General features: G+C 42.8%; 8 protein-coding genes across 8 annotated transcripts; 4 read left to right on the forward strand and 4 right to left on the reverse strand.

Moving 5' to 3' along the window:
- Positions 1-451: 451 nt before the first annotated feature.
- PHALS_02842 (phosphatidylinositide phosphatase sac1) lies at positions 452-2,549 on the forward strand (the record flags this gene model as incomplete). The annotated part of the gene is made up of 5 exons (XM_024717297.1): positions 452-905; positions 968-1,060; positions 1,130-1,721; positions 1,784-1,883; positions 1,953-2,549. The coding sequence occupies 5 exons, from the start codon at positions 452-454 to the stop codon at positions 2,547-2,549; spliced, it is 1,836 nt and encodes a 611-aa protein (XP_024582810.1).
- A 244-nt stretch (positions 2,550-2,793) lies between these two features.
- PHALS_02843 (Molecular chaperone (DnaJ superfamily)) lies at positions 2,794-4,382 on the reverse strand (the record flags this gene model as incomplete). Its single annotated transcript, XM_024717298.1, has 4 exons — positions 2,794-2,955; positions 3,037-3,863; positions 3,928-4,091; positions 4,159-4,382. 4 exons carry the CDS (start codon positions 4,380-4,382, stop codon positions 2,794-2,796), a joined length of 1,377 nt encoding a protein of 458 aa, XP_024582811.1.
- A 134-nt stretch (positions 4,383-4,516) lies between these two features.
- Positions 4,517-5,322, forward strand: PHALS_02844 (phosphatidylinositide phosphatase sac1-like protein; the record flags this gene model as incomplete). Its single annotated transcript, XM_024717299.1, has 3 exons — positions 4,517-4,660; positions 4,716-4,788; positions 4,850-5,322. 3 exons carry the CDS (start codon positions 4,517-4,519, stop codon positions 5,320-5,322), a joined length of 690 nt encoding a protein of 229 aa, XP_024582812.1.
- Positions 5,323-6,354: 1,032 nt separating this feature from the next.
- On the reverse strand, positions 6,355-8,061 carry PHALS_02845 (hypothetical protein F442_12613; the record flags this gene model as incomplete). Its single annotated transcript, XM_024717300.1, has 1 exon — positions 6,355-8,061. The coding sequence occupies one exon, from the start codon at positions 8,059-8,061 to the stop codon at positions 6,355-6,357; it is 1,707 nt and encodes a 568-aa protein (XP_024582813.1).
- A 2,756-nt stretch (positions 8,062-10,817) lies between these two features.
- On the reverse strand, positions 10,818-12,452 carry PHALS_02846 (hypothetical protein F442_12613; the record flags this gene model as incomplete). The annotated part of the gene is made up of 1 exon (XM_024717302.1): positions 10,818-12,452. The coding sequence occupies one exon, from the start codon at positions 12,450-12,452 to the stop codon at positions 10,818-10,820; it is 1,635 nt and encodes a 544-aa protein (XP_024582814.1).
- A 9,879-nt stretch (positions 12,453-22,331) lies between these two features.
- On the forward strand, positions 22,332-22,611 carry PHALS_02847 (uncharacterized protein; the record flags this gene model as incomplete). Its single annotated transcript, XM_024717303.1, has 2 exons — positions 22,332-22,488; positions 22,556-22,611. 2 exons carry the CDS (start codon positions 22,332-22,334, stop codon positions 22,609-22,611), a joined length of 213 nt encoding a protein of 70 aa, XP_024582815.1.
- A 472-nt stretch (positions 22,612-23,083) lies between these two features.
- On the forward strand, positions 23,084-23,417 carry PHALS_02848 (uncharacterized protein; the record flags this gene model as incomplete). Its single annotated transcript, XM_024717304.1, has 3 exons — positions 23,084-23,157; positions 23,187-23,301; positions 23,367-23,417. The coding sequence occupies 3 exons, from the start codon at positions 23,084-23,086 to the stop codon at positions 23,415-23,417; spliced, it is 240 nt and encodes a 79-aa protein (XP_024582816.1).
- An 893-nt stretch (positions 23,418-24,310) lies between these two features.
- On the reverse strand, positions 24,311-24,598 carry PHALS_02849 (uncharacterized protein; the record flags this gene model as incomplete). Its single annotated transcript, XM_024717305.1, has 2 exons — positions 24,311-24,378; positions 24,466-24,598. The coding sequence occupies 2 exons, from the start codon at positions 24,596-24,598 to the stop codon at positions 24,311-24,313; spliced, it is 201 nt and encodes a 66-aa protein (XP_024582817.1).
- Between the last annotated feature and the right edge of the window lie 394 nt (positions 24,599-24,992).

Genomic DNA, 24,992 nt, shown 5'->3' on the forward strand with positions numbered 1-24,992 from the left:
CAATTTTGATTGTGCAAGTGAACCAAGTGCATCGAGGCTACCGCGCACTTTGCATAGAAAAAGCTAAGAAATGAACATTTCATGTTGTCAAGTTCGTTGGTTGTGTATGTACGCGTTAACTAGGACGGAGAGCCCGAAAAATATCTAGTTTTTCAGTTAGCTCTGCAATGCCAAGTTGCAATCTATACTTTCACTCAGTATGTACGCTTTACGGTATGACGCAATAGAAATATATTAATTACCCAAAAGTGCGAGTTGAAGTTTGTATAACCCGGAAAATATTCTGTGTATGTCTACAAGATAGTTGAGTATGTTACTTTATCCAGAAAGTGTTGTTTGAATGTTGCACCAGCTACCGTATTTTGTTCTAGCAACATGAGCAATTCAGTGACTTTTGCAATCTCACAACACAATAATATTGTAGTACCACGTACCGCCTCTTCGAAATACGATGCCGATCGCAGAGAAGAAGAAGCAATATGAGCTGGTAGTACAAGACGATGTTCTTGTACTTTTACATCCTATACATCCACTTAAACTTCAGATCTCTCGTACATCATCCGTTGATTCGTCACTGGGACTAAATGTCGAACATCTCAAGACTTTTCAGCATGTCCATGGTCGCCGTATGGTTTTTGATGCAATTTATGGTGTATATTGGCTACTACGGGGACCGTATTTAGCTGTCGTAACCCAATCAAAAGTAGTGGCTCGAGGTGTGAATGATGTGGAGATTCGTGTCGTTCAGAAACTCGAATTATTGCTCATCCCGACACAGGATCTACCAATTTTAACATCTCAACAAGAAATGGATGAATGTACGTACATCAAGATGCTTACAAAAGATATTGCAATACAACAATTGCATTTTTGTACTGATTTTGATCTCACTCATACATTACAACGTACGTAATATATCTAATATGTCAAAAATTACTTATCCTGACTCTTCGTTTTAATATTGTAGGAATTGCAACATTTAATGGCAAAAGTGGCAACATTGCTGAACGTGCCGATGATCGTTTTTTTTGGAACAAAGCCGTATGTTCCATCTTTCTTGGTACAATGTTTTTTAATAGGTTTTGACATCTTAGTGGTACATGAATTAATCTCATTTGTACTCACTTAGATCAAAAATTGTACGAATGGATTACACCAATGGTACAAGCATATATCGAAATGAGTGAAGTACTTCAAGTTCAAAGTCATTCATTTCGTCTTTTGTATATCTCTCGACGATCTTGTAAACGACAAGGAATGCGATTTACAATGCGTGGAATTGATCAAGATGGAAATGTTGCAAATTTTGTTGAAAGTGAACAAATTTTTTTGTTTGCTGATGGTCGACAAACGTCTTTTGTTCAACTTCGTGGTTCAATTCCAATATTTTGGACTTCTCCTGTTACAATGAAATATGCCCCCAAAGTATATCAATGTGATGAGTTTGAACAAAATGTCATAGCATTTCAAAAACATGCTGATGAATTAATGAAATTCTATGGTCGTGTTTTGTTTGTGAATCTTATTGAAAAGAAAAAAGAACAATTAAAACTTGGTGAAACGATGGCAAAAGTTTTAGCAGAAACAGCTTCACGAGATTCACATTTACTTGCAAGTGTGCGTCTTGTATGGTTTGATTTTCATTATGAATGTCGTCAAATGAAATGGAAGAATTTGGAAAAATTAATTAAAAAAGTTGATGATGATTTTCTTGATCATGGGTAAGAGAATATTGATGAGATATGAGATAGAAATGATTTATCGATTTCTATTTTTCTTGTAGATATTTCTGTATGAATGGCAATGGAGATATTGTAAGTAAACAATCAGGTGTTGTACGTACAAATTGTATGGACAATCTTGATCGTACAAATGTCGTGCAGGTATGTTTGTATGTATGAGATGATCAATTGAATCATTCAATTAATACTATGTACATTTTTGAAATCTAGTCACTTTTTGGACGACGGAATATATTACTGCAATTGAATGAATTGGAAGCTTTACAAGGAAATGTTTTAATTTCTCCATTTCACGAGTTTGAATGTACATTTAAACGTATTTGGGGCAATAATGGAGATGCAATTAGCCGTTTATATGCTGGTACGGGAGCATTGAAAACGGACTTTACACGCACAGGGATACGTACGAAGAAAGGTGCATTCTTGGATGGATACAATTCTTGTGTTCGATATATTCGCAATAACTTTTTTGATGGATATCGACAAGATGTTTTGGATCTACTACTCGGACGTTATACAGTCTCACGTAGTAAACCTTCACCATTTCAAATTCAACATGAAACAATCGAGTCAATGGGTTTAAAAGTATCCGGAATGATTTTCATTTTCTATCTTGTTGAAACAAGTCGAAATGGTGCTTCAAACTCGAGTTTTGATCGTTTGTTTCGATCAATTTTACTTACATTGGTCTTATGTTGTTGTGGATTCATTTTTCTTTTGAAAAAAGGAAATGCAGTTGGTAAGAAATTGGTGCGACATCCAACATTTTGTCCTCAAGATGGATGTATGACTACATGGAAACGTTAAATTGTTGAGTCTTAAGTGAACACAATACGTTTGAATGAAAGTAGATTGATGACTATGACGCTAATGAGATGAACGATCAATTGATCTAGAAAACAGTATCGATCCATCAGGTGTTTGAATAGATTCGCGAAGTTTAGAAATCTATTTTTTTTTTGCATCCAAATTTAAATTTCTAGATGTTAACTAGATTTTCAAATTTGAATTATCGGTTTTGAAAATATACTAAAACCTGATTTTGACTGTTCTAATCCATATCCACGGAAACATAATCTGCTCGACCTTCTTCAGCTGATGAAAAACTTTGTGCATTCTTTGTTGTAGTCTCTTCAGGTTCTTGATTGGTGTCTGGATCTTGAAAACTAAAGCATGAGATAGCACAGCAAATGATACAAAATACAAGACCAACCTAAATAAATAAAAAAACCCATGAAAAATCATGAACAATGACTACACATTTGAACATGTCATTAATTTTGTTTTGACTTACCAAGATAAGCCATGGTAAAAGGATGTAAATAGTTGAAAATGACTCATTCTGTAGTCTTGCCGACAAGATAAAAACAGGTGAACTAAGTATTCCAATGACTGAAAGCGTACACAACGCATCGACAAGTGGATACTTTGACGTAACTTCATCTTCATCGTTCTTTACTGACTCACGAGTATATGCATCATGAGAATGTTGTTGAGGTGATTGAATCTTGGGTTCTTTAGCTTTGGCTTTCGCACGTAAATATTTTCGAATTGGATACGATCCAAAATATACAAGATAAAGCCAAATTGGAAGAAAGATAAGCCACCAACTTGTATCATCTAACTCTTCATCGACTTTAAGTCCAAGCAAAATAACTTGTACAATCCGAGCAATGTTTAAAAGTATTTTTCGAAAGACTGCGACAACCAATGCCGAACGTTGTTTTGTAATGGTTTCAGTTTGAGATACTCCAGCACCTTCACTAGTTTTCGTAAGCATTTGATACCCCAAGTATCCACTTGCTATTGTTTCAAGTAAATTTAATCCATCATATCCAAAATATGGAATGAAAACTTGTAAAAGTGTCCAGTTGACATCTTGATTGAGTTTCAAAGCGAGAAAAATTTGTAACACCAATAATAATAGCGCTTTAAAGAATGCGTAAAACTTGTAAACAAGTGTTTGTTTCTTTTGTTTTTCTTCCGTGTCTTCACTAGTATCAGCCGTCGCGAGGATTGAACCCAAACAACAATAATAAAAGCTATTCACAATCCATAATGGAATACATACCACTGCCCAATTCCATGAAATACTACTATCAGCTCGAAGACACCAAAAGACTATAATATATACAAGTTTGGTCAATTTTACAATAATAATTGATACAATAACATGACAACGTACTTGGAATCATCAGCATAAGGCCAAATATCAACGCTACAAGCAAGATAAGAACACATTTTCCTTTTGTACCAAATGCACCCATTGAACGAAAGAGTAACATGGACATTTGTTCGGGACTCATGCTACCATAGTCTTCCATAAGTTTAATTCCATCTTCGCCAACTCTAGCAATATATATACCACAATAACATGAACACAAGTGGACACAATACAAACAATTAACCAACGTACTGATCGTATATCTCACGCTTTTGGGGATCTGATAATACATCATACGCTTGTTTCATTCGTGTAAATTCTTCTTGAGACTCAGGTGTGTTCCCACGTTTATCCGGATGAAGTTGGAGTGCTTTCTTACGATACGCTTTCTTTATCTGTTCTGCTGTTGCATCGGATTCAATACCCATGATCTCATAGTATACCATACTTGCCACTTTCTTCTTTCCATGACCCATGATGAAGAAAGGAATTGCGTACGTTAAAAGTCTTTCTGATCTGATTCTCGGTGGCAAGGGGGCACGTAGTTTCAATTAAGTACGCATTGGGAGTTTCAATTGGTTAATAGCCAGTAAAAAAGAATCAAAAAGTTATGACAGACTGGGTTGCTGTAAACAAAGGCATGCTCTCACGTTTGCTGTACCCAAATCCAGTGTGTTTGCTCTCAGTGTGTAGTCTAGATCATCGTATACGTAGTCTGATGACAATTAGTTGGCTCACGGCGATTAATAATCAGGTGCGCCATCTTTGATCTCACCACTTTGGGTATCTGATAAGCGAGTTGCATCAAGGGGAAATTCATTTGTTCTGTTCATACAACGCGCAATACAGCAATATTATTGAAAAAAATGGGTGCTGTCTTTGGTTGGTTGTTTATGTCACATTTTACTCGAGTGTTCATTGACATTTCATTTGTCTTTTTCAGTGCTTAATGTCCCAGTGCGGGGAATGGAAGAGCTAATTCTTGCCATTGGTGGCACTTCAAGTGCGGACGGGGATAAGTTTGAGCAACTTAACGTAGCTCTTTGTGCACCAGGAGGTGGTCCATTGGAAGGACCAGCAACATCTGCCACTAAAATAGGACATTCACTCAAGCAAAAAGTCTCAAAAAAAGATCTAATGCGACAAGAAGTGACTGAAGCTGTTGCTCAAAGTATTGCACTAAGTGACTGTGTGGCGCATCTTGTCTGTCGTGTTGATACTGTGACTGACGACGATGGCCATTTATTGCTCCGATGTACGCAATTAGCAGGCTGGGCACGACAAGAGTATTGGGATGGACGCAATTTTATTGCACAATACGGCACTCACGCTGAACCGTACTTAACATTTTTAGGAAGCAAAACTTTTGGGTACGTACTACCAGAAAAATCAGTCACATCACTGAAGGAAATATAGAACATTTGCTTGTAGAACGTTTACCAAAATACCAAAAACGTTTTCTAGATATTTTTTGCAAGACAAAATACCAGTATATTGATCAAGGTATAAAGAGTATCGTACCGATACCAAATTTTAGAATCTCCGTATCTCCGTACCAGCATGACATTTGTCAGGTACTCAGGGCTACACTACAATCTCGATATGAATCATTAGTAGCAATATTCAAATTAGTTGAGTATAAAATCGTACAGACCTATCTTTATTGTAAAGCTGTTATATGCACTTCACTAGTTTTGTAGAACATTTTTGTCTCTGGAGAATATACTAAACTAAAGTAAAGTTCATTAAGTATTTGTAGATTTTGTTGACTTGGAGAACAAAAATTGTTAGCACCAGCTCTTTGTCTGAACTTGTCGTGGGTTTCGGGTTAAACCTAAGACGAAGAGCCGGTGCTACAATGTAAGGGAGAGAGTATATTGGTGGATAAATTTTGTCGAAATACTCGTCAGTCAATCCTCTATATTACATGACAAATTGACTTTTGACTACTTTCTACTCCTGTACATAACGATTGCTCCGCCATCCGTTCGCCGCCTAACCGAAGCTGACACTTTCATCAAGCGACATGCAAATTTTCGTCTGATACTTGGGCCATGGAACATACATTGAAAATGATCTCAATGAGAGCTGAGTACTTAGTACCGGTGTCACTTACTACCAAAACTGATTTTGTGCGGTACCGGTAGTAATCGATACTTGCCATAATTATTATAGTTATAATATTTTAGTTAATTAAACTTTTCAATTGTCTTACCAGCCAATCAATTAGATATATCGGTAGTATTACATCTTCGTCCATAATTCGCTCTATTTAGTTTGCTTTGTGTTCTAACCCAATATATCATTTAGCAGGTAATCATTTCCAAAAGGATTAACTAAAATTCTAGTAGTTTTATCAGAAGTTTACACAACTCATATCATACTATTATCAATCCCACCTCTGACCAAAACAAACAAAAAAGTTTTTGATAATTTAAGCGAAGGTGTCTAATCATCCCAAGTCGTGACGCTGCCCGGCTCCAAGACATCTGGAAAATGAATTGTGTCGTTCGCAGAGTCCAAACTGTCGTCAAAACTTCCTGAAGAACTCCAGGAACCCGTCGTGTTTGTTTTGGTCGGCTCTGGGCAACCAAAGACAGACTCCATGTCCTCAAGCCAAGCTTCGTATTGAATTGACTGTGAACCATTGATGACAGCGTCAACAATAGCCTTACACCGCGGTTCTTTTGGTTTCCACATGGCCTTAAACTCTGGTGTATAGTCCTTTGTACCACCCAAGCAAATATGCTCAAACATGCACGCTTGCCGTTCCAAATCGTCCATATTCTCTTGTGTATCACCACCCATGGCTTCTACTGTTTGATCGTACCAATTGACAACTTTTAACTCAGCAGGATCCGAAATATAATCTTCTTTAGGGGTGTTCTCATCCACCGGTTTGCCCGTTTTACAACCAACAATCACAACATCTTGATGGCCATCATCAACACCCGTATAGTCAGTTTCTGGAAAGTTGTTTTGGGACGCATAATCAATGCTTTCATCAGCCATACCGCACATTTTGGGTTTTGGTGTTGTTGTGTTGGTTTCTCTTAGTCTTCGCGATGTTGGAGATGAGTCACATTGGGTATACATAGTCGCTACTTGGCCACTGATACTGTAACCATAACTGCTCGTGCCTAAGTCACGCGTATCCATTAAACCAGCGAATTGGTTCGGTACTCCCGCAAAGTATCGACCGACGAGAGGATCAGATAGTGCACTAATAGGATTGATACCCCTTTCACCTGTTCGCATTGTCACGACATCTGTTGGTTGAAATGGAATGTTCGAATCACGACGTGCACAAGATGTCCAAGCCACGGGATGCGAAGCTTTTTGCGCAAATGTCAATCGAGCTGTCCCCACACGACATTTGTGGAAAATCACATGTAGCAAGTCAACCATAGCATGATGGGACCAAAAGGCTGGATCAGCTGGAGCAGCAAATGTACCCATCGTACTTGCAAGATTCGCATGAATATTATTGTGACAACCTTGTTCAATCAATGGCGACATTTGACCAATGTTTATACCACTGAAGACCTGATTACGCACTGCTGCGTATCCCGCCGATGAAGGTATACGGACAGTACCCCAATCACTACGAGGAACACATCTGGCACAAGTAGTACCCGTGGATGACGAAGATTGACAGAATTGATCCAAAGGTGAGACGTTAATACAGCGTCCGGAGTTGATGACCCCGTTTATGGATATCGTACGTTGTACGCCGCTTGTCCATCCACCCAATTCACGAGCGATTGCAAGACAAGAACCCACAGATGTACAAGCTCCTGAAGTAGCTCGTGAACTACCGGCAACCCAATTGAAGTAAGGTACCGTGACACAAGCAAATGCTGGACCTTGACCACGTAGCATATTTTCAAACGCCACAAGCAATAATCGATGCCAGTAGATGAACATACATTGTCGATGTGCTTCTCGCTCTGACATCATTTCAGTATGCATTTCAACAAATTTAATGTACGCTCCCGAGTTCATTGCAGCAGCAATAGCACCTCGATATGTGCTCTTTTCACTCGCAGTCAGCATGTCCCAATCTTTGCGTAGACGTGGTCCACATGTTTGACTAGTAACCAATCTCGAAATGAAGGCAAAGATGCCGACATTTAAAATCCATACAAGTCGCATGGTAGAAAGCGTGTACTTTGAAAGAACTGGGAACTTATTCCGGCAGTTGGAAAGAAGTTGAAAAATGAGAATCCTTCTGGACGCTAGCACTGGTAGCAGATTAAAGCATAAAAACGTAGAGGGCACGGCACGACTGTTGTAACGTCCGTCTGTTAGCCAGTAGTGATTCAAAGAATCAGCTGGCAGTGATTTCGAGTACCCACTAGATACAGATACTTGAGCATGTACAATCCAGCCATCCTCAATTATTATGAAGTTTAAGATGTGGCCCTCGATGTTCTGAGAAGGGGACCTCTACAACTTGGGTAAAGGCGAGAAGGATTTTTTTGGGGAGGACAGACTGCAAGATTAAGAAATTTTGAAGGGGTCACTCGTAATGGATCAGTTGGCAATTACATAGCACAACGGAAAACGTTCAGCATCGTAGTTTAAGATCTTTCATCTACATTTTTGTCAGTTGTGAAACATGCAGAGTCGAGTCGAGAGTGCTTTCTGACGACAAATCCCATGATGCGTACTCCTATAATAAGAATATCATTTTGTCACATGTTTTGATTCGTCCATGTAGCCCCTATGGAAATTTAAATCAGTTTAAAAAAACTCAATTGCTCTATGCATGACTGACTGTAAAACACGAAACGTACGTTATGCTTAAGCTTCATCAAAACGATATTGTCGTCTTTCTTAAGGAAAGGCTTTATAGAAACAATGTACACCCCGATAGCTTTGACTTTTAAGCTCTAAGAAGAACTGGGAAGGATACAAGTGACGTAATTACACGCCTCTCGCTCATATCTATACCAAATGATGGCTCAATTTCAAGAACATAGAAAAAATGATCTCACTTAAATTTCAGCGCATAACTTTAGTCACAGGCATCGATAAATGCAGTTTCCTGTTCTGAATATATGACAACGAGGTATCAAAGTTCTGTTTAAAATGTCGACTCCAAGCCTCCATATTCTATTCGAAAGAGAAACTGCAACACCCTGCAATCCTGTTGCAGCAACAAACTTATCGTCTATTCGAAAGAGAAACTGCAACACCCTACAATCCTGTTGCAACAACAAACTTATCGGGACCGTGTGCTTATTGTCTGAAGTGTTGTGTTTAAATATGTTGTTTCTATCCTGCTTAAAGTGATGATTCCTTCATGTCTTTTTCGGACCGTTCTAGCCATAGCAGTGTTTGATGTGCTTCTCAGCTGCTTCACAATTGCTGCTTTACAAGTGTCATGACATCGTCACAAATACTGAACGATACCAGCTTAAAAGTTAGGTGATTGATAGCAATTTCTTTACCGTGTCGCAACAATGTTGGTGGATTCTTTCAGCGATATCTATAGAATGACGAATAGAAAGCACACAATCATATTTGAAAAACCATGCGGAAAAGTCAGAGCACTTGTAAAAGCACTAGTCAGGAAATTCAATCAGCTGGTCTGGTCACAGTAAAGGCAGGACACAAAGAATTCGTCACTTGATAGTGTGATATGTAGCCGTAGAAACAATACGCCAGTGCAAAGATTTTCGGCAATTGCAAGACGATTACGAACACGATCCAGATAAGTTTCTGCTGTAATGATGATAAGACTATAGGGAGTTAATATTTCTCTCTCTAAACAAGATGGAAATTTGGAGCTTCAACATAGCAATTGAAGTCTGGACAGAGCGTTGTAAGATCGTTACCATATAGTCAGAAACAAAGATGAGATCACTTCTTTCTATAGACTTGAATATTAGGTCATCATATGATGAAGATTAGAGTGTGAAGCATGTTTTTACGACACGAAATAGCATTCCTCTTTCTTTACAATGCGTCATATGACAAGGGTTTAGTACAGAGTCAGTCAAAGCATCAGGTGTAAATTTTGTTTCTATAAGGCCTTTCCTCAAGAAAGACGACAGAATCGTTTCGAGCATAACGTGGTCATTGTGGTACGAAGCAACCGAGATTCGAGATTCTCAAAATTAATTTCAAGTTTCGAGGCGATGGGTCACTCTCCATTCTGCATGTTTCACAACCGACGAAATGTTATTAGTTAACCATGAAGTTTCACGTTGTTTACGCTGCTGCGAAGTGATCCATTACGAATGACCACTAGTTCTAGCCTGTCCTCAAAGAAATCTATCAATAGCTTCTACTTTCGACTCAGACCATGTCTAATATTTGATGATACAATCGTGTTAGCATGTGATATCAAATATTACTACTGGCAAACAAACGGATATTAAGACTGTCGTGTCCTCTACGCGAATCTAACGTCAGTGCCAGCGTTTGAAGAATTCCCATTTTTCAACTTGTCACCAATCATCCCTGTGGATTAAGTTGACGCAAGACTTTAGCATGTTGACGTCAAAAGAAGAGAGTACGAACCGAGAAGCTATTGCTGCTGCAATGTACTTAGGTGCGTACATCCATCGACTGATATCGATTGGCGTGTGATGTATGTTCCTTCATATCTGTCTAGTTAAATCACCTGAAATTGTTCAGACGCTTTATCAAGCTTTACCTTAGATAGGTGTGGTAAATAGTCCGATGCGGGAACCGTTTGAAGGTGCGATTGAGGTGGTTTTTTACTAAAAATCAATGTATTAACATGTGCTGTGTTGTCACTACGGCTAGCGTCCCACGCACCTTAGACCAATCCAATCACTCCAAAGATTTAAGCACAAGCGTTTTATCATCCCAGGTCGTCACGCTGCTCGACTCTACACGACATCGGAGACACGGATCTTGTCGTTCTTCAAAGTATATCAAGAATACGGCGAGTTAGACTCATAAGCATTCGAGATTCCCGTCTTGCTCGTCTCGGTCGGCTCCGGACAACCAAAAACAGCCTCCATGTCGTCACGCCAAGCTTTGTACTGAATCGATTGCGAGCCGTTGATGATAGCATCAACAATTGCCTTACATCGTGGCACTTTTGCTTTCCAAGTGATCTTGAATTCTTCTGTATAGTCCTTGGTACCACCCATGCAAACATGCTCAAACATGCACGCTTGTCGTTCCAGATCGTCCATAGTCTCTTGTGTATCACCACCCATGGCCTCAACTGTCTGATCGTACCAATTCGCAACTTTTAACTCGGAAGGGTCTGAGATATATTCTTCTTTAGGGGTGTTCTCATCCACCGGTTTGCCCGAGTTACTAACAATCACAACATCTTGAAAGCCATCATCAACACCGGTATAGTCAGTTTCTGGAAAGTTGTTATGGGACCCATAATCATTGCTTTCGTCAGCCATACCGCACATTTTGGGTTTAGATGTTGTTGTGTTGGCTTCTTTTAGTCTTCGAGATACTGGAGATCCGTCACATTTATTATATATGGAAGCCAACTGGCCATTGATACTGTAACCATAACTGCTCGCGCCTAAGTCACGAATATCCATTAAACCAGCGAATTGGTTCGGTACTCCCGCAAAATACCGACCGACGAGAGGATCTGATAGTGCACTAATAGGATTGATACCCCTTTCACCCGTTCGCATCGTCACGACATCTGTCGGTTGAAATGTAACGTTAGATTCACGACGTGCACATGATGTCCAAGCCACAGAATGTGAAGCTTTCTGTGCAAATGTCATTCGATCTGTCCCCACGCGGCATTTGTGGAAAATCACATGTAGCAAGTCAATCATAGCATGGTGGGACCAAAAGAGTATCTCAGCTGGAGCAGCAAATGTAGTCATCGTGCTCAACATATTTGCGTGAATATTATTGTGGCAGCCTTCTTCAATAATTGGTGACATTTGACCAATATTCTTACCAGTTAGGACTTGGTTACGCACTGATGCGTACCCCGTCGTTGCAGGTATCTGGACAATACCCCAATTACTACGGGGAATACATCTGGCACAAGCAGTGCCCTTAGTTGACAAGGATTCACAGAATTGATCATAAGGTGGGGAGGTAATACAGCGACCGGTAGCGTTGACCCCGTTAATGGCGATCGTACGTCTTGTGCCATTCGTCCATCCGCCCAATTCGCTAGTGATTGTGTGACAATCGCCCAATGATGTACAAGCTCCTGCAGTAAGCTTTGCATTACCGGAAACCCAATTGAAGTAAGGTACCGTGACACAAGCAAATTCGGGACCTTGACCACGTAGCATATTTTCAAACGCCACTAACAGAAATCGATGCCAGTAGATGAACATACATTGACGATGTGCTTCTCGTTCTGACATCATTTCCGTATGCATTTCGATAAACTTGACGTATTCACCCGATTTCATTGCAGCAGCAACAGAACCTTGGTATGTGCTCTTCTCAATCGGCGTCATCATGTCCCAATCTTTGCGTCGACGTGGTCCACACGTCTGACTAGTTATCAATCTTGAGACGAAGGCGAAGATGCCGAGTTTAAAAACCCACACAAGTCGCATAGTAAAAAGCGTGGAACCAATTTCAGCAGTAGAAAAGAAGTTGAAAAATGAGAGTTCTTTTAATGGTGGCAGCTTTTTAAGGCATCAATACGACTGACGCTACGTTCGTTTGTGCACCAGAAGGGATTCAAAGAAACAGCAGGCTGTGATTTTCATATATACGCGACCCGATCATTGTGATCTGATCTTCAATTTAAGTTAAGGGTCAGATGTGACGCTTGATGCTCAGAGGATGGGGGGACACTTACGACTTGAGTAAAGACGAGGGGCTAGTGATATCATTCTTGAAGAAACGTAGAGGCGTTGGAGTGGTAATTGGTATTGGAGTGGATAGCGACAGCGTAGCGCAACATAAATGTTGAACGTCGTCGTCGACAATCCTTCATCTGTATTTGTCGTCGGATGGAAAAATGCCGGATTGAAAACGACACATCGAATAATGCATACTCTAAGAATTTATCTGCTGGATCTTTGTTTCATAAAAATTTATAAGTACTCGTTTATAAAATTTAAATCAGCTTAAGAAATTTCACATGTCTATTACTGAGACTAGAATAGTAGTCATGTTCGGTTTCTTAGTTTCAAAATATGATTACGTAATAGATCTGACGATATGATAACAATACTACTACACTATATCTCGATTCCACAATGAGAGTTGAAGTTCCAAAATTCGATATGAGTAACATAAATAAATAATCTAGAACAGAAATCGTCCTACAGGCTGTGCTCAAAAGTATGTTTCTCAAGCTACATATCCAGCTTCTGACTCATAGCGTCTTGGTTTTGCCCAAAGCTGCTTCCTAGCTAGTATTTACAAGAAATTTTGACTTTCTCCGCGTAACGTGATTGAACAAGCATCTATGATTGCTGTCCAAGCTGGGATGTTTGCTAATTCTGCAGTCATCAAATCGATTTCTTTTATTAGTTGTCAGTCTGGATTATGTGTGTGTCTGTAAACCAGTCTGGCTTTTATCTTTCGATTGCTCAGATTCACCATCAGGCTCTTTTGAATGGGTTGCTATCTACTAGCTCGATACATGGATTATGAGAACGTCTGGTGTCTTGATCTATTAAGTTGCTGCACATGCGTTATGAACTCTGCGACTTTTACAGTGCTGTAGAGTTCAGATTCAAGAGATGGAAGGACAAACGAACGTTTGCTTAGAGCCACTCACTAAGCTTAAACACAGTTTCCTGGAGTGGGATGTCATCTGTCGTTAGGATTAAAATGAGACTTTTTCTATGCTTCAGTGGCTTATGGCTCACGTTCATTAGCAATCTATCACAAAAAGTGACCAAAAATGCTTCATTCCAGCGTCACCATTCAATGCATAGTGGACTTACGATTGCGCGAGTAGACAGCTGTAACTAGTATATTCTTCTCGCAAGCTTGAATCACTCTAGTCCATATCAAGCTCTTCCTTCTTCCCGGCACTCTTTAAATCTCCAACAATAGACCATGACAATGATGCTACACAATTCTGTACGTCGCAAAGATTGCAGAGGTTTAAAGTAAGGATTTGTAATGTGAAATATTTAAGCGAAAAGAAGGCTGTGCAGAAAAGTCGTGAGTAGAAGACACGTTGCTGACTAACGACATGGGACATGTATGCCAGAAACATTGGTAGTAAGCAACGTTACTTAATAAAAGATTAGTCATAGCGAAGAGGAGTGGTGTTGTCGCCGTGCACGGAAACAGGAAGGCAATTCGCTTTGATCATGCGCTCTGCACAACCATAGAAGACTTAGTTTGGAAATCAATATGCGTCTTGCAACAACACCTCGTTTCTGAATGGTATTTGAATGGAAAAATTGGAAGAATTGTGACCATTAACTTGAAACTAGGCGATACTTTTTAACGAAGAGACACCACGAAAAGATTGTGCTGATACAGGATGAAGACACTTTAAGATGACACAATGCATACTTTATGGTTATGGTGTTGATGAGATGTGAAGTTTCGAGCTTTAAAGCTAGAGGTAAGCACCATCTAATCGATTATGTACATTTGGTAGATAGGCAGCGTCAAATGCTTTAGTTGGTGGTCGCCGTCATTCAAGCCTCAACTCCTTGTAGTCTTTGCCACAGATTTCTGCTGCTTTGGCGTGCAGTTTGTTTTGATATTAGCAGATATTTTTTTCAGATTGCTGCGTATAGCATGATTTATTGTCTTTTGTGGAAGAGATCACTTCAAAGACTCCAAGGGCTGCTTACATGAGACGTTGCCAACAGTTTCCCGACGTATTGACAACAATAATTACCTATCGGACGTTCTTATAGTATGATATCATACACCACTGTATGATATCAAAAAGATGGTAAGAGAGGTCGTAGAATACGCAGCTCCTAATTAATAGAATGTATATGCTGGATATCGAATTCAGCCAGACATTCTTTGAACTAAGCCAGAGTTCAGCACAAGGATTTCATGGGACAGCGTCCTTTGTGCATTTATACTAAAAGTCAGAATCTAATACTGTGCAAGAATTTACGTTAACCCCTTTTGTACAGAAGCATTTGTCTTCAATCATGCGACTGAATCTAGAAGATTGTATACTCCATAGCAATGAAACATGTTTTGATCACCTATCTGACAAGATAATGAAAAGACTACTAAGTCTTACTTGGTTCCGACGAGATAACAAGACTGGCAGCTCAGAGCCTGAAAGCAGCTACATTTGCCTGACTACGAGAACGCGATGGTGGAACGTACCCAAGATAGCCCATACAGAGCTCTGTAACGTCTGACAAGTGCTAAGCCCTTAAGAGCAACGACGTATAAAATCATCCTCTCGATACGAGAGGTTGAAATGGCCGTATATTCGGCCCCACTCCAAACTGAGACAGTGCGTAGCGCTATCCGACTCTAATCTACGAGGTCGCGCGAAAATAGTCATGAGTGATAGATGTCGCGGGTCATTTAATGCCTGATAAGGCTGGTCCAGGTGCTTGATCACGCTTTACTGAAAGAGACTTACGAGAAAACGCCTAGAAACTAGGAACTTTCATTTCATTTACGCAAACGTAGAGGGACTTCTGAAGCGATACGCAATGCTTTTGTATTGTTATCTCTCATACGTGTTCTTCGACTATCGAAGTGTAATGTGTTCGTTCAGTATACAGGTAGGTAGGTTCCCGTTACTCCCACCGATAGAATTAGCGCTACTGGGGTCACATAACGTACCGGCCACAAATCGCAAGCAATCTGTAACGGGGTTACACGTAACCTTGTAAGTGTGACCGTACTTTTGTAGGTGTGGATTCCAGAAGTTGGTGTAATAACACAATGGTGTAGCTACACCGTAAAAAGGTGCAGTAGATATGCATATTTGTTAGGTTTTAATATATCAATTAGGTATTTACTATATTAATTAGTAAAATCCAAGGTATTAGATATTGGCGGCTCTACCGCAACTAAAACAATTAGATACAGTTTCAATTGTGAGCGTAAGAGCGTCTTTACCTTGGTTAAGTTTTACGTACACTTGGTGGTAGCGAATTGCGATCCGCTATAATTGTACTGGTTCTTGTAAAGAACGTAAGGTCGGTGACCTTAGCTTAGCTTCCTCTTAGCGAAGAGCTACGGCAGCCCCACTGCACTGATAGCAATAATGGTCAATCTACGCCTGAGTGGTTACGACTGATCCTCTGTGAAGCAATACTCCTATTTGCCTTAGGGCGTGCAGGACGGGCTTGATAAGCTGATGTCCGTGCTTGGCCCCGAGGGTGTGGAGAACCTCGTTGCGCAAGGGACCGAGGCCATAAGTGCGCGCCTAAAGGCGTTCTCAAATCATGAAAATGCTCGGTTAAAGCACCTATAGCAGAAGCTGTCAGCGTCGACTGCGTCCAGGCTGCTCATGGTGAGCGTTCAGACCTTCGAGATTAAGGATGGAGAGAATCTCTTGCTCTGGGTAAGAGAGGCCGAGATATGGCATCAGCCATGCTCCAGAACGAGCAACAGCGCGTGGCGCTAGCTATCTCCAAGCTCGGGAGCCAAGCGCGAGAATTGGCACTACCGTGCGGTGCTTCGGTTGGAGCGTCGTTCCCCTCCTAGAAGAAGCTGAATCGTCAGCTTTTGCGAGCGTTCTTGCCGCCTAACCAGGTATATCGCGTGCGATCTCGTTTCCTTGCTGCCCGACAGGGCAAGAAGAAGTTGGTGGACTTTGTCCAAGATTTAAGAGCTCTAATTGCCGGAATGGCAGCAGATCCACTCCTCGAGGCGGCCGTAGCGATCGTCTATATGGAGGGCCTCCGCACTGCTGCGGCCAGGCTTCCGTGTCCATTCGTCTTCTTTTGAAGAAGCGGTAAATGTGGCATTGAATGCCGAATTCAATTTCAAGTCGGCACGACTTGGTTGTAATGCACACCCTTAGACCTCGTCGAGCGGACCTGAGCCAATGGATCCCAGCCATGCTGAGAAAGAGTAGGAAGAGTTTCGAGCTGCCAGGCAGCGTTTGAACACTGGACGGTATTTTGTCTGTGGAGACACCCGTCACCTTGGACTGGTCCCCCGATTAACCGACGTCCCGCTTCTAACCAGTCTGGTTTGTCGCGGTAAGTCGAGAAAACCCAGTAGGTGCGGTGTTCTACTTGGGGAGAACTGAGTTCTGTTGTGCCTCAAATAGGTAGAGGGCAGCAGGCCCCATCCCCGAAAAGGTCCTGCTCTTGAATACGGAACGTGCATGCAAGCTGAGCTTGCTGGTCGTAAAAGCGACTGTATAGAGTTTTGAGAAGTCGTATCGATTCATGGGCGTCGGGCAATTATGCTTGACGCTCCACGATCGAAGGAAGTCAGCTGTATGCTGAGGCGCTGGAAGCGCGGTTGAGTGACGTTGTCACTGCTCAGTTAGCGGCGGGGGGATTATGTCTCTGTACCGAGGGTCCCTGTGGACCTCGGTGTCAAGTTCCTAGGCTTTGATAGCGTAGAACGCTGTCTAGTCTTAGACTTGGACGCATGGTACGACCTTATCCTTGGTATGGCATGGTTGGAACCCCATAAGCCATGGATTGGTTGGAGGTCGAAGATCTTGGGCGCTACGCGCACGTCTCTTGGTGGAGCAATGGTGAGTCAAGAACCCACCTCTGCTAGGAAGCAGAAGCTTTATTGGTGTGGGCACTGGACCGGGACGCTGGAAATCGCAGTCTCCGAGCTGTCAAACACCAAAGGTGTTTTGCACAAGGATCCCGAGCGTGGATTGTGGGCTGAATGTGGAGTGACACGTAGCCCACTAAGCGCTGCTCAAGTATTGAAGAAATCGCTGCATGCCAAAGTGGCATGGTCGGCCGAGGGCCGAGGCATCGCTGATTAGGCCCCAACAATGCACATGGAGTGGCACGAAATCCATTGGGCTCTGCTCACATTTCGAAGCAGTCGCTGCATGCCACGAGTGGCATGGTTGGACGAGGTCCGAGTCATCGTGGGCAAGACCCTTCAGATGTGTGTGGAGTGGCACGTAATCCACTGGACGATGACTGCAAAAAAAGCAGCTCTTCGTCGGATGTTGTTACTAACATCAAGTCTTTAATGGAGCAGGGAGTTGGAACACTGGGCGACGCCGAGTGCGTGTTCCCACTGGTCTCGATGAGACGGCGAAGCTGTATGTTATCCGCAAGACGCAGGGCGTCGAGTCGACTCTAACCCATCGTGTGTCTACCGTAGACGATAGCACACAGCTATGGAGTCAAATATTGTGTGATACGCCAAAGTTTCCTGCCCAAGGAGCAGTTTGACGTCTTTGACACCGTTTTTCGAGTGAAGCACGACGCAGGAATGATGCATGAGAGAAATTCTCCCCATTTGACACCCACGTTTCGTGTCCAGAAGCCGCATGGTGAGTGGCGTATCGCTCACGTCTACATTAATTTGAGCGCTGTCACCATTCCGGCACAGACGCCAAATCTTAAAAAAGATGTTCTCCAGAACAATATGGTTGGTTGTACAAAGTAAAGCGCACTCAACTTGGTTGATAGATATGACCATTTGCTCAAGAGTGCGAGTGATATTTTGCTGACAGCTGTGAGTGCTCCGAACGGGATGCTTCGGAAGTGGCTGACGATGCCTCAAGGGCTTTCAAAGACACCAGCAACATTTAGAGACGCAATTGTTTAGGTCCCACCGGGCGTATGCACAAACATACTTCACCGTCCACAGTCGTGCGGATACGGGAGGACGGATGAGGAAAACCACATCGTCCATTTGAGAGCGATGCTTGAGTGCATGCGTACAAGTAAGCTGTATGCTTATGCCAGTAAGTGCAACTCCGGCGCGGAAAAATCCCTTTTTAGGGTACTCCATCAAGAAGCGTAGCCATCTAGCGGATCCCGCTAAGATCAAAGCCATTGTGGACTGGCCGGCTCCAGGGAACCAAAAGACCTTGCGCACGTGGCTTGGCCTCGCCAACTACTTGCACAAGTATAGAGCAAATTTTGCAAAAAAGGCACGGCCATAGTCAAATTTCCTTAAGAAGGATTAGAAATGGTGCTGGGAAATCGAGCATCGGGAGACTTTTGGCAGGGTCAAAGACAGCCTCCTTCATGCACCAATACTGGCGTTGCCAGACCCTTACCATCTTTTAAGTGTCGTCTGTGACGATTTTAAACTTTGTTCTCGGCTATGAAATGCTGCAAGTAGACGCTGAGAGGCAAGATCGGATGATCGCGTTCGAACATCGCCAGCTAAAGGCTGCGGAGTGGATCTACCCAGCCTACGACAAGGCACAAAGTATGCAGTTGTCAAGTTCAGGGTGCACCTGCTTGACTCAAAGCTTTTTGTGATTTACAGAGATCATGCGCCATTATGCACTGCGACTCAGTCGCTTCACCTCTCGCAGAGGATGGCCAGGTGGCTAGCATTCCTTGCAAAATATAGCTTCGAGGTGAAGTTTAAGCCGGGTAAGCAGAATGCTTTGACTGGTGCGTTGTCACGCAGACCAGGTTATGAACTTGCTCATATCACGACAGTGACGTCGTCAGTCACGTATTTGATCCGCACCGCGTACGCGGGTGATGGTATGTGTGTAGCGCTGCTACAGGCTATCAGAAGCAAAGTGTTTGGAAACTCGTACGAATTGTTGGCGCGTTTGTGCGCACGGTCACACCGATATTCGTTGAATAACGGGTTGCTGTATTGTAGCATCAACTCGACGGATACGCCACAAATTGTGCTACCTCACAATAAGGATTCAAAATACCGTATCCTCTATGACCCCACTCAGTGGTCATATCGGTCGTGACGTACAGCTCTGTGAGTTGCCACTACCGGTGTCCCAAGCTGTACAATTGGACGAACCCATATGTGCGCACGTGTGAGACGAGTCAAAGGTGTAACCCTCTCCGAATGCGGCGGCGCCGCTGTCTTGTTTACCGATATCCTCCAGGTGTTGGCAGTGTATGAGATTGGATTGTGTTTGACCTGCCGAAGGACTCGGCGCACAACACGGGTGTGATGGTCTTTGTGGACCTTTGAGCAATATGGCTCATTTTATGATAGTTTCGGACACCATCGACGGTGTTGGTACAGCAACGCTGTTTGTCGATCGTGTCTTTCGACAACATGAATTCCCGCAGTCAATTGTCTTTTACAAAGATCCACGATTCACTGAAACGCATTGGTCTACAATCTTCAGGGTGCTGGCACCACGTTGATTATGTTAACAGCGGACCATCCGCAGACCGATTGTAAGCGCGTGAATCGCGTCGTTGAAGACGTTCTCCGCAGCGTCTGCGCTGAGACGCCGAAGCGCTGGAGCGCCATTTTGCCACTCGTAGAGTTGATTCTGAACAATGCAGTGCATTCATCCACCGGCTATACGCCGCTTCGTGAAGGGGCTTGTAAGTCCTCGCGTCTCGCTGACGCCGCCACCCATAGATCGGGGCTTGGGCGGGGATGAATAGCCGAATGGCTAGCTGATGTCACCCCCTCACTGTCCGTGACAAAGCTGATGACTTTTTGTCTACCAGACTGAGTATCCCACGACACGATCGCGATATGATCGCGATTCGATGGCTGAAAGCCAAGACATGCAGAAAGAATGTGCAGATGGAAGAAGCAGAAGAAATTTGGAAAACGTTGAGGTCGAAGACCTAGTTTAATTTAATGTTTAAAACCTTCCTACATATGCAGCCTCTGTTGTCTTTAGGACAAAACCCCGTTTGGGGTTTAGTGTACCTGATCAGGTCGTGGCCAAGCGAGGCCTTGTGTTAGCGTTACTGGCTCAGTCAAGTCCATACAGCTCAAACCTTACACAATGAACTTTCCGAGAAAGATGCGCACTCACCCGGTGTTTTATGTGGGCTTGCTTAAGCCGCACCGGGATCCAGCGCAAGTGAAGGCGGAAGCGTTAATCCCAGTTCAGCGCGCAAAGACGCTTGACCACCCAAATACTGAACCAGCAATAGGTTCTGAGAACGGAGTGCAACAATTTCCGTATCCAACATCCAAAGGTACTCCACAGTTGCACAAAGTGACGTATTCGTCTGCTTGACGGCTAGGAGCCTCTCCGATTGAGCGCTAAATATTCAACGTGAGGTAGTCTGTGCAAAGAGTGCTCCAGGCTGCTCTCGGTATCTATCGCATAGCGGTAGGCAACTTCGGAAAGATGCTCGACAGAGTGCCAATGACGACGGACTTTGTCCTTCAACGCTTGAAGAGCATCGCGAGTCACCTGACGATTGACCAAGTTGTCATCGCCCGCCGACGACTCTTTTCGATGAGAATGGCGGCGTTCACTACCACGTGGAACGCCTTGTGGGTTAACGTCGTCAACAGGGTCTAACCCAATATTTTGCCGTGGCGGGGATACCCAAGCTCCATGAACTCGTGGGAGTTTGGGGTGCCACTTCGGCAAGACTGCCCAAATGTCGTGGACGCTTATGATCGGAGCGATCATGACGCTTCGCGTCGTCGCGCGTTCCGCGCTTCTTGGCAGTAGCCCGGGAAGTTGGAGGGCCATGGGCTGACCTCAAGCTATCACCCTGAGCTACGGTGGTAGTGAAATCTCCCGTGTGAGAAACCACAGAGCTCGCGGGATGGAGCTGACGGTCACAACAAATTAACGATATCTAGCTCAATGAGATTGGATTGCTTATCGACAGGCGTAGTTGTCATGCTGACAAAAAATAAATCCGATCACGACTATGGCTGTGCAAGCAAATGTACATAGAGTTGACGTCAGACTGAACGGCGCTCGATGCTAAACTGTGCTGGATTATGCGCAACTGCTAAGTCGAGGCAATTACCCATTCTCACCTCGAACACGTACTGTCAATATCCATGAGTCAGCTATTGACTAAGGTTTAGCTTGGAACAAAGCTATATTCATTCGCTGGTAGAAGGTGCGTTGTGCTGCACAGGTCGCTTTCAATTTGGAGGGGATATTAAAGTGGGTATAAAAGACTGTAAACGAGGCTAATTAAGGTTTCAACTTAGTCTAGTCAGAACAAGTGTATGTTATTTCACAGTGCTAAAGCAAACATCACCTACCACAAATGTATGTGTTCCGCTTGCCTTTGGCCTTTGCATGTTGTTTCAGCATATCCTGGCTTTAGCAGGGGCATGAAAGAGTTATTGTATCTGAACATTACCGGCAAGGAGACGCAAAGAAATATAACCTAGACTAAGGCAAGAAACTATAAGCTATATGTTATCTTGTATCGCTACACAGCGGATCTAATGCCCTTGTGGTCCTTACGGATCCAGCTCATTTACACAAGCATTAAAGCCCACAGCTTTCATTGAATGGCAATATTGTGATCAGTCCTTGCCGTCTATACCTTTCATTTGAGAATCAAATGGGTTTAATGTTGATGTTATTTCCTATCAAACAATAAACGATGTTCCAAGCGTCACAATAGTGACGATACACATCGAAATAGGTTATGCGAGTCAGACGCAACACACGTTGCGCTCGTGGTCTTTGCGTTTTTATAGCGTTTAATGGTGCACATTTTCACGCGTCTTCATCGCTATCCGTGCTTCAGTGCTTGCTGCATTGCATAGCGGCTCATGGTGGAATTATGCGTGTAGCTGTTTCTCGTGACGAATATCTATACTTTAGACTTTGTCTGAAACATACAATATCTTTTGGGCGGCTTCCTCGAAGGAGAAATTGTCGTACTTGTTCGCGAGCGCCATGTATCAGTGGTCAAGACTGAGTAAATCCCTTTGTGCATACGTGTGGAACGATCAAAGGATGGACTTACATCGCCACCTTATTTGGCGCTAAGAGTGCGAAATAATATGACATGAAGTTAGAAATGGGTCTTTCAAATGAAGCTTATGGAATATCCGGCATTGTAGTTCATTTAGACCGTTTGAGCAAGATTTCAAATCCTGCCGGTATTAGCGACAACGTAACCGGTGATGATACAGTCAAGCATTTACAAGCGTTTCACAAATATGTTTTGCCTGTGTTAATTCTTCCAGATATAATCCACGCATAACAGAGAAGCTCTGACGAGATATGGCTATGGTACGTAGGATTTTTCCACAGCATGCTATCTACGGACTGATGGTTGGAGGGAAGGCGTTTATCCCGTGGTGTAGGATATGCTCAAAGTACTAGCGTGTAGCGACTGCGGCTCTCAAACAACATGGTCTCTATTATTGATCTTGCGTTTATGACGCCGATATGGCTCCTATAAATTTCAGACTTATTGTATTGCAAGCTTTGCGATTATCCGTGCCGGTATCGAGGATTCGATAGTGAGTGACTTCTTGGCCATACTTTGCAGTAGAAATAAAGTTTTCTTTCGACTTGATTTTGCGCCACGCAACAACTTAGCGACACTAGCTTTTCAGGAACTTGAATTAAAGCGCTACCCATCGGAAAACAATGTCACAGACGAAGTATGTTATGTCGATCCTGATCTAGCAGGTTGTCATCAGAGTGCACATGAGGCATTCTTTTGCAGCCTAGAAGATCCGCTTCTCTGCCACCTCCAACGCTATTCGTCATCGATTGAGGACGATAAGAATGTGTCTTGCCATGCCAGAGTGATTGGCACAATACTTATGCAGTACTGTTCCGAAGGAGTCCATAATTTGGTTAGTGCATTATTCTCTGCGAGAATTTCCCGTAGACTGTGAATCCTTATGAGGCATCAAATATGAGGTTACTCATCGCACCTAAGACGACGCAATTGTTTATATTGGCGTACCGCTTTCTTGAAAGTCTACAGACGAGTGCGTCTCGAAAGTACTTGAATGGTTATACACATTTGAACTGTTCTCACAATATATTGTCGAAATGGGTCTTTGCGTTTCGAAATGTGGCTTAAGCAAATACATCACCATGTGCTTGAATGTTGCTCACTCCTTGAACACCCATCACGAGCACAATATATCTGTAACTGAGTACGTACCCCACGCACACACCACATTGTTTTTCTGGGACTTCGAGCAGAACTTTGAAGTACAGTGTCGGAATGCCATGCTTTAGTACTATCATGGTTGATGATCCATACATCTAGGAGTGAATGTACTATAAAGAAGGGGCCAGTGGGACACGTGACTGCTAGCCTCGAATTATGCGGCACATATGCTCTCACATTTGTGCATCTATGCTACCTTGCTCAAAAGCTTGATGACACACTCGGCAATTTGAGCAACTGAACGTACTGTTACTGGGTGGGCTCATGGTTTTTAGGCCATCTCCCATGCGTTGATTTGGTGGACTCCAAAGCACGCATTCTTTGACATCCTCTCCAACGAAAACGGTAAACCCGCTGGTGTCTCGCGCCATCGCCATTCTAAACATTCTGTTCTCAAATAGTATTCTGACCGCAGATCACTTTCCAACTTCTACTAAATCTATAATAAACACAAGTTCGATGTGACCATTGCCCAGAGCGATTCTTCATATATCGCACGCATGAAGTGTGAGCTCTACGCGCATCCATTGCGCCAGAGCGCTATCCAAGCGCACTGGCTCAAGGATCCACCAAGAATGCAATGATGCAGCACCGGATTGACATCTACAACCTTTTAATAGGGATGGTCAAAGTGACTCACCAATTCTCTCGCACCACCCCCGCCTTCCCAATGGTGTTAAACGTTGTCGCTCATTATTGATTTCGCTTTCCTGCGGCTTCACGCTCAAAAGATTTGCGCTCACATCCGTGTGAGCTCCGCATACCGTACCCATTCTCGAAGCGAGGCGATAAATGGACTATCAGTGAGGTCACTTATAATTCCAAACAGATGCACCTAGTTTTCCTAACTCAAATTTCTCGTCAACTTATCCATGATAATCAACACCCTTCGATTAAACTCAAACAAATGTGTATATCGTGGCTATGGCCTACAAACAATCTTTGGATCTTTTGACATCATATAAGCGTATTCGTTACTCATTTATTCAAATAGCACAAAGTGGTACTCAAAAGAACAAATAACAAGTACGTACCCATCGAAAATATGAGAGTGTATCTTAATTTTTTTCTTACTACGACCGTATACGATTTGATGCTGCGTAATTATAACTCGATCATAAAAAGCGCAAACATTAATTGTCTATATAGGTGATCATCGGTCAATTA

This window comes from Plasmopara halstedii, assembly GCF_900000015.1.
Source record: "Plasmopara halstedii genome assembly, contig: Scaffold_2061, whole genome shotgun sequence".
Classification (NCBI taxonomy): domain Eukaryota; phylum Oomycota; class Peronosporomycetes; order Peronosporales; family Peronosporaceae; genus Plasmopara; species Plasmopara halstedii.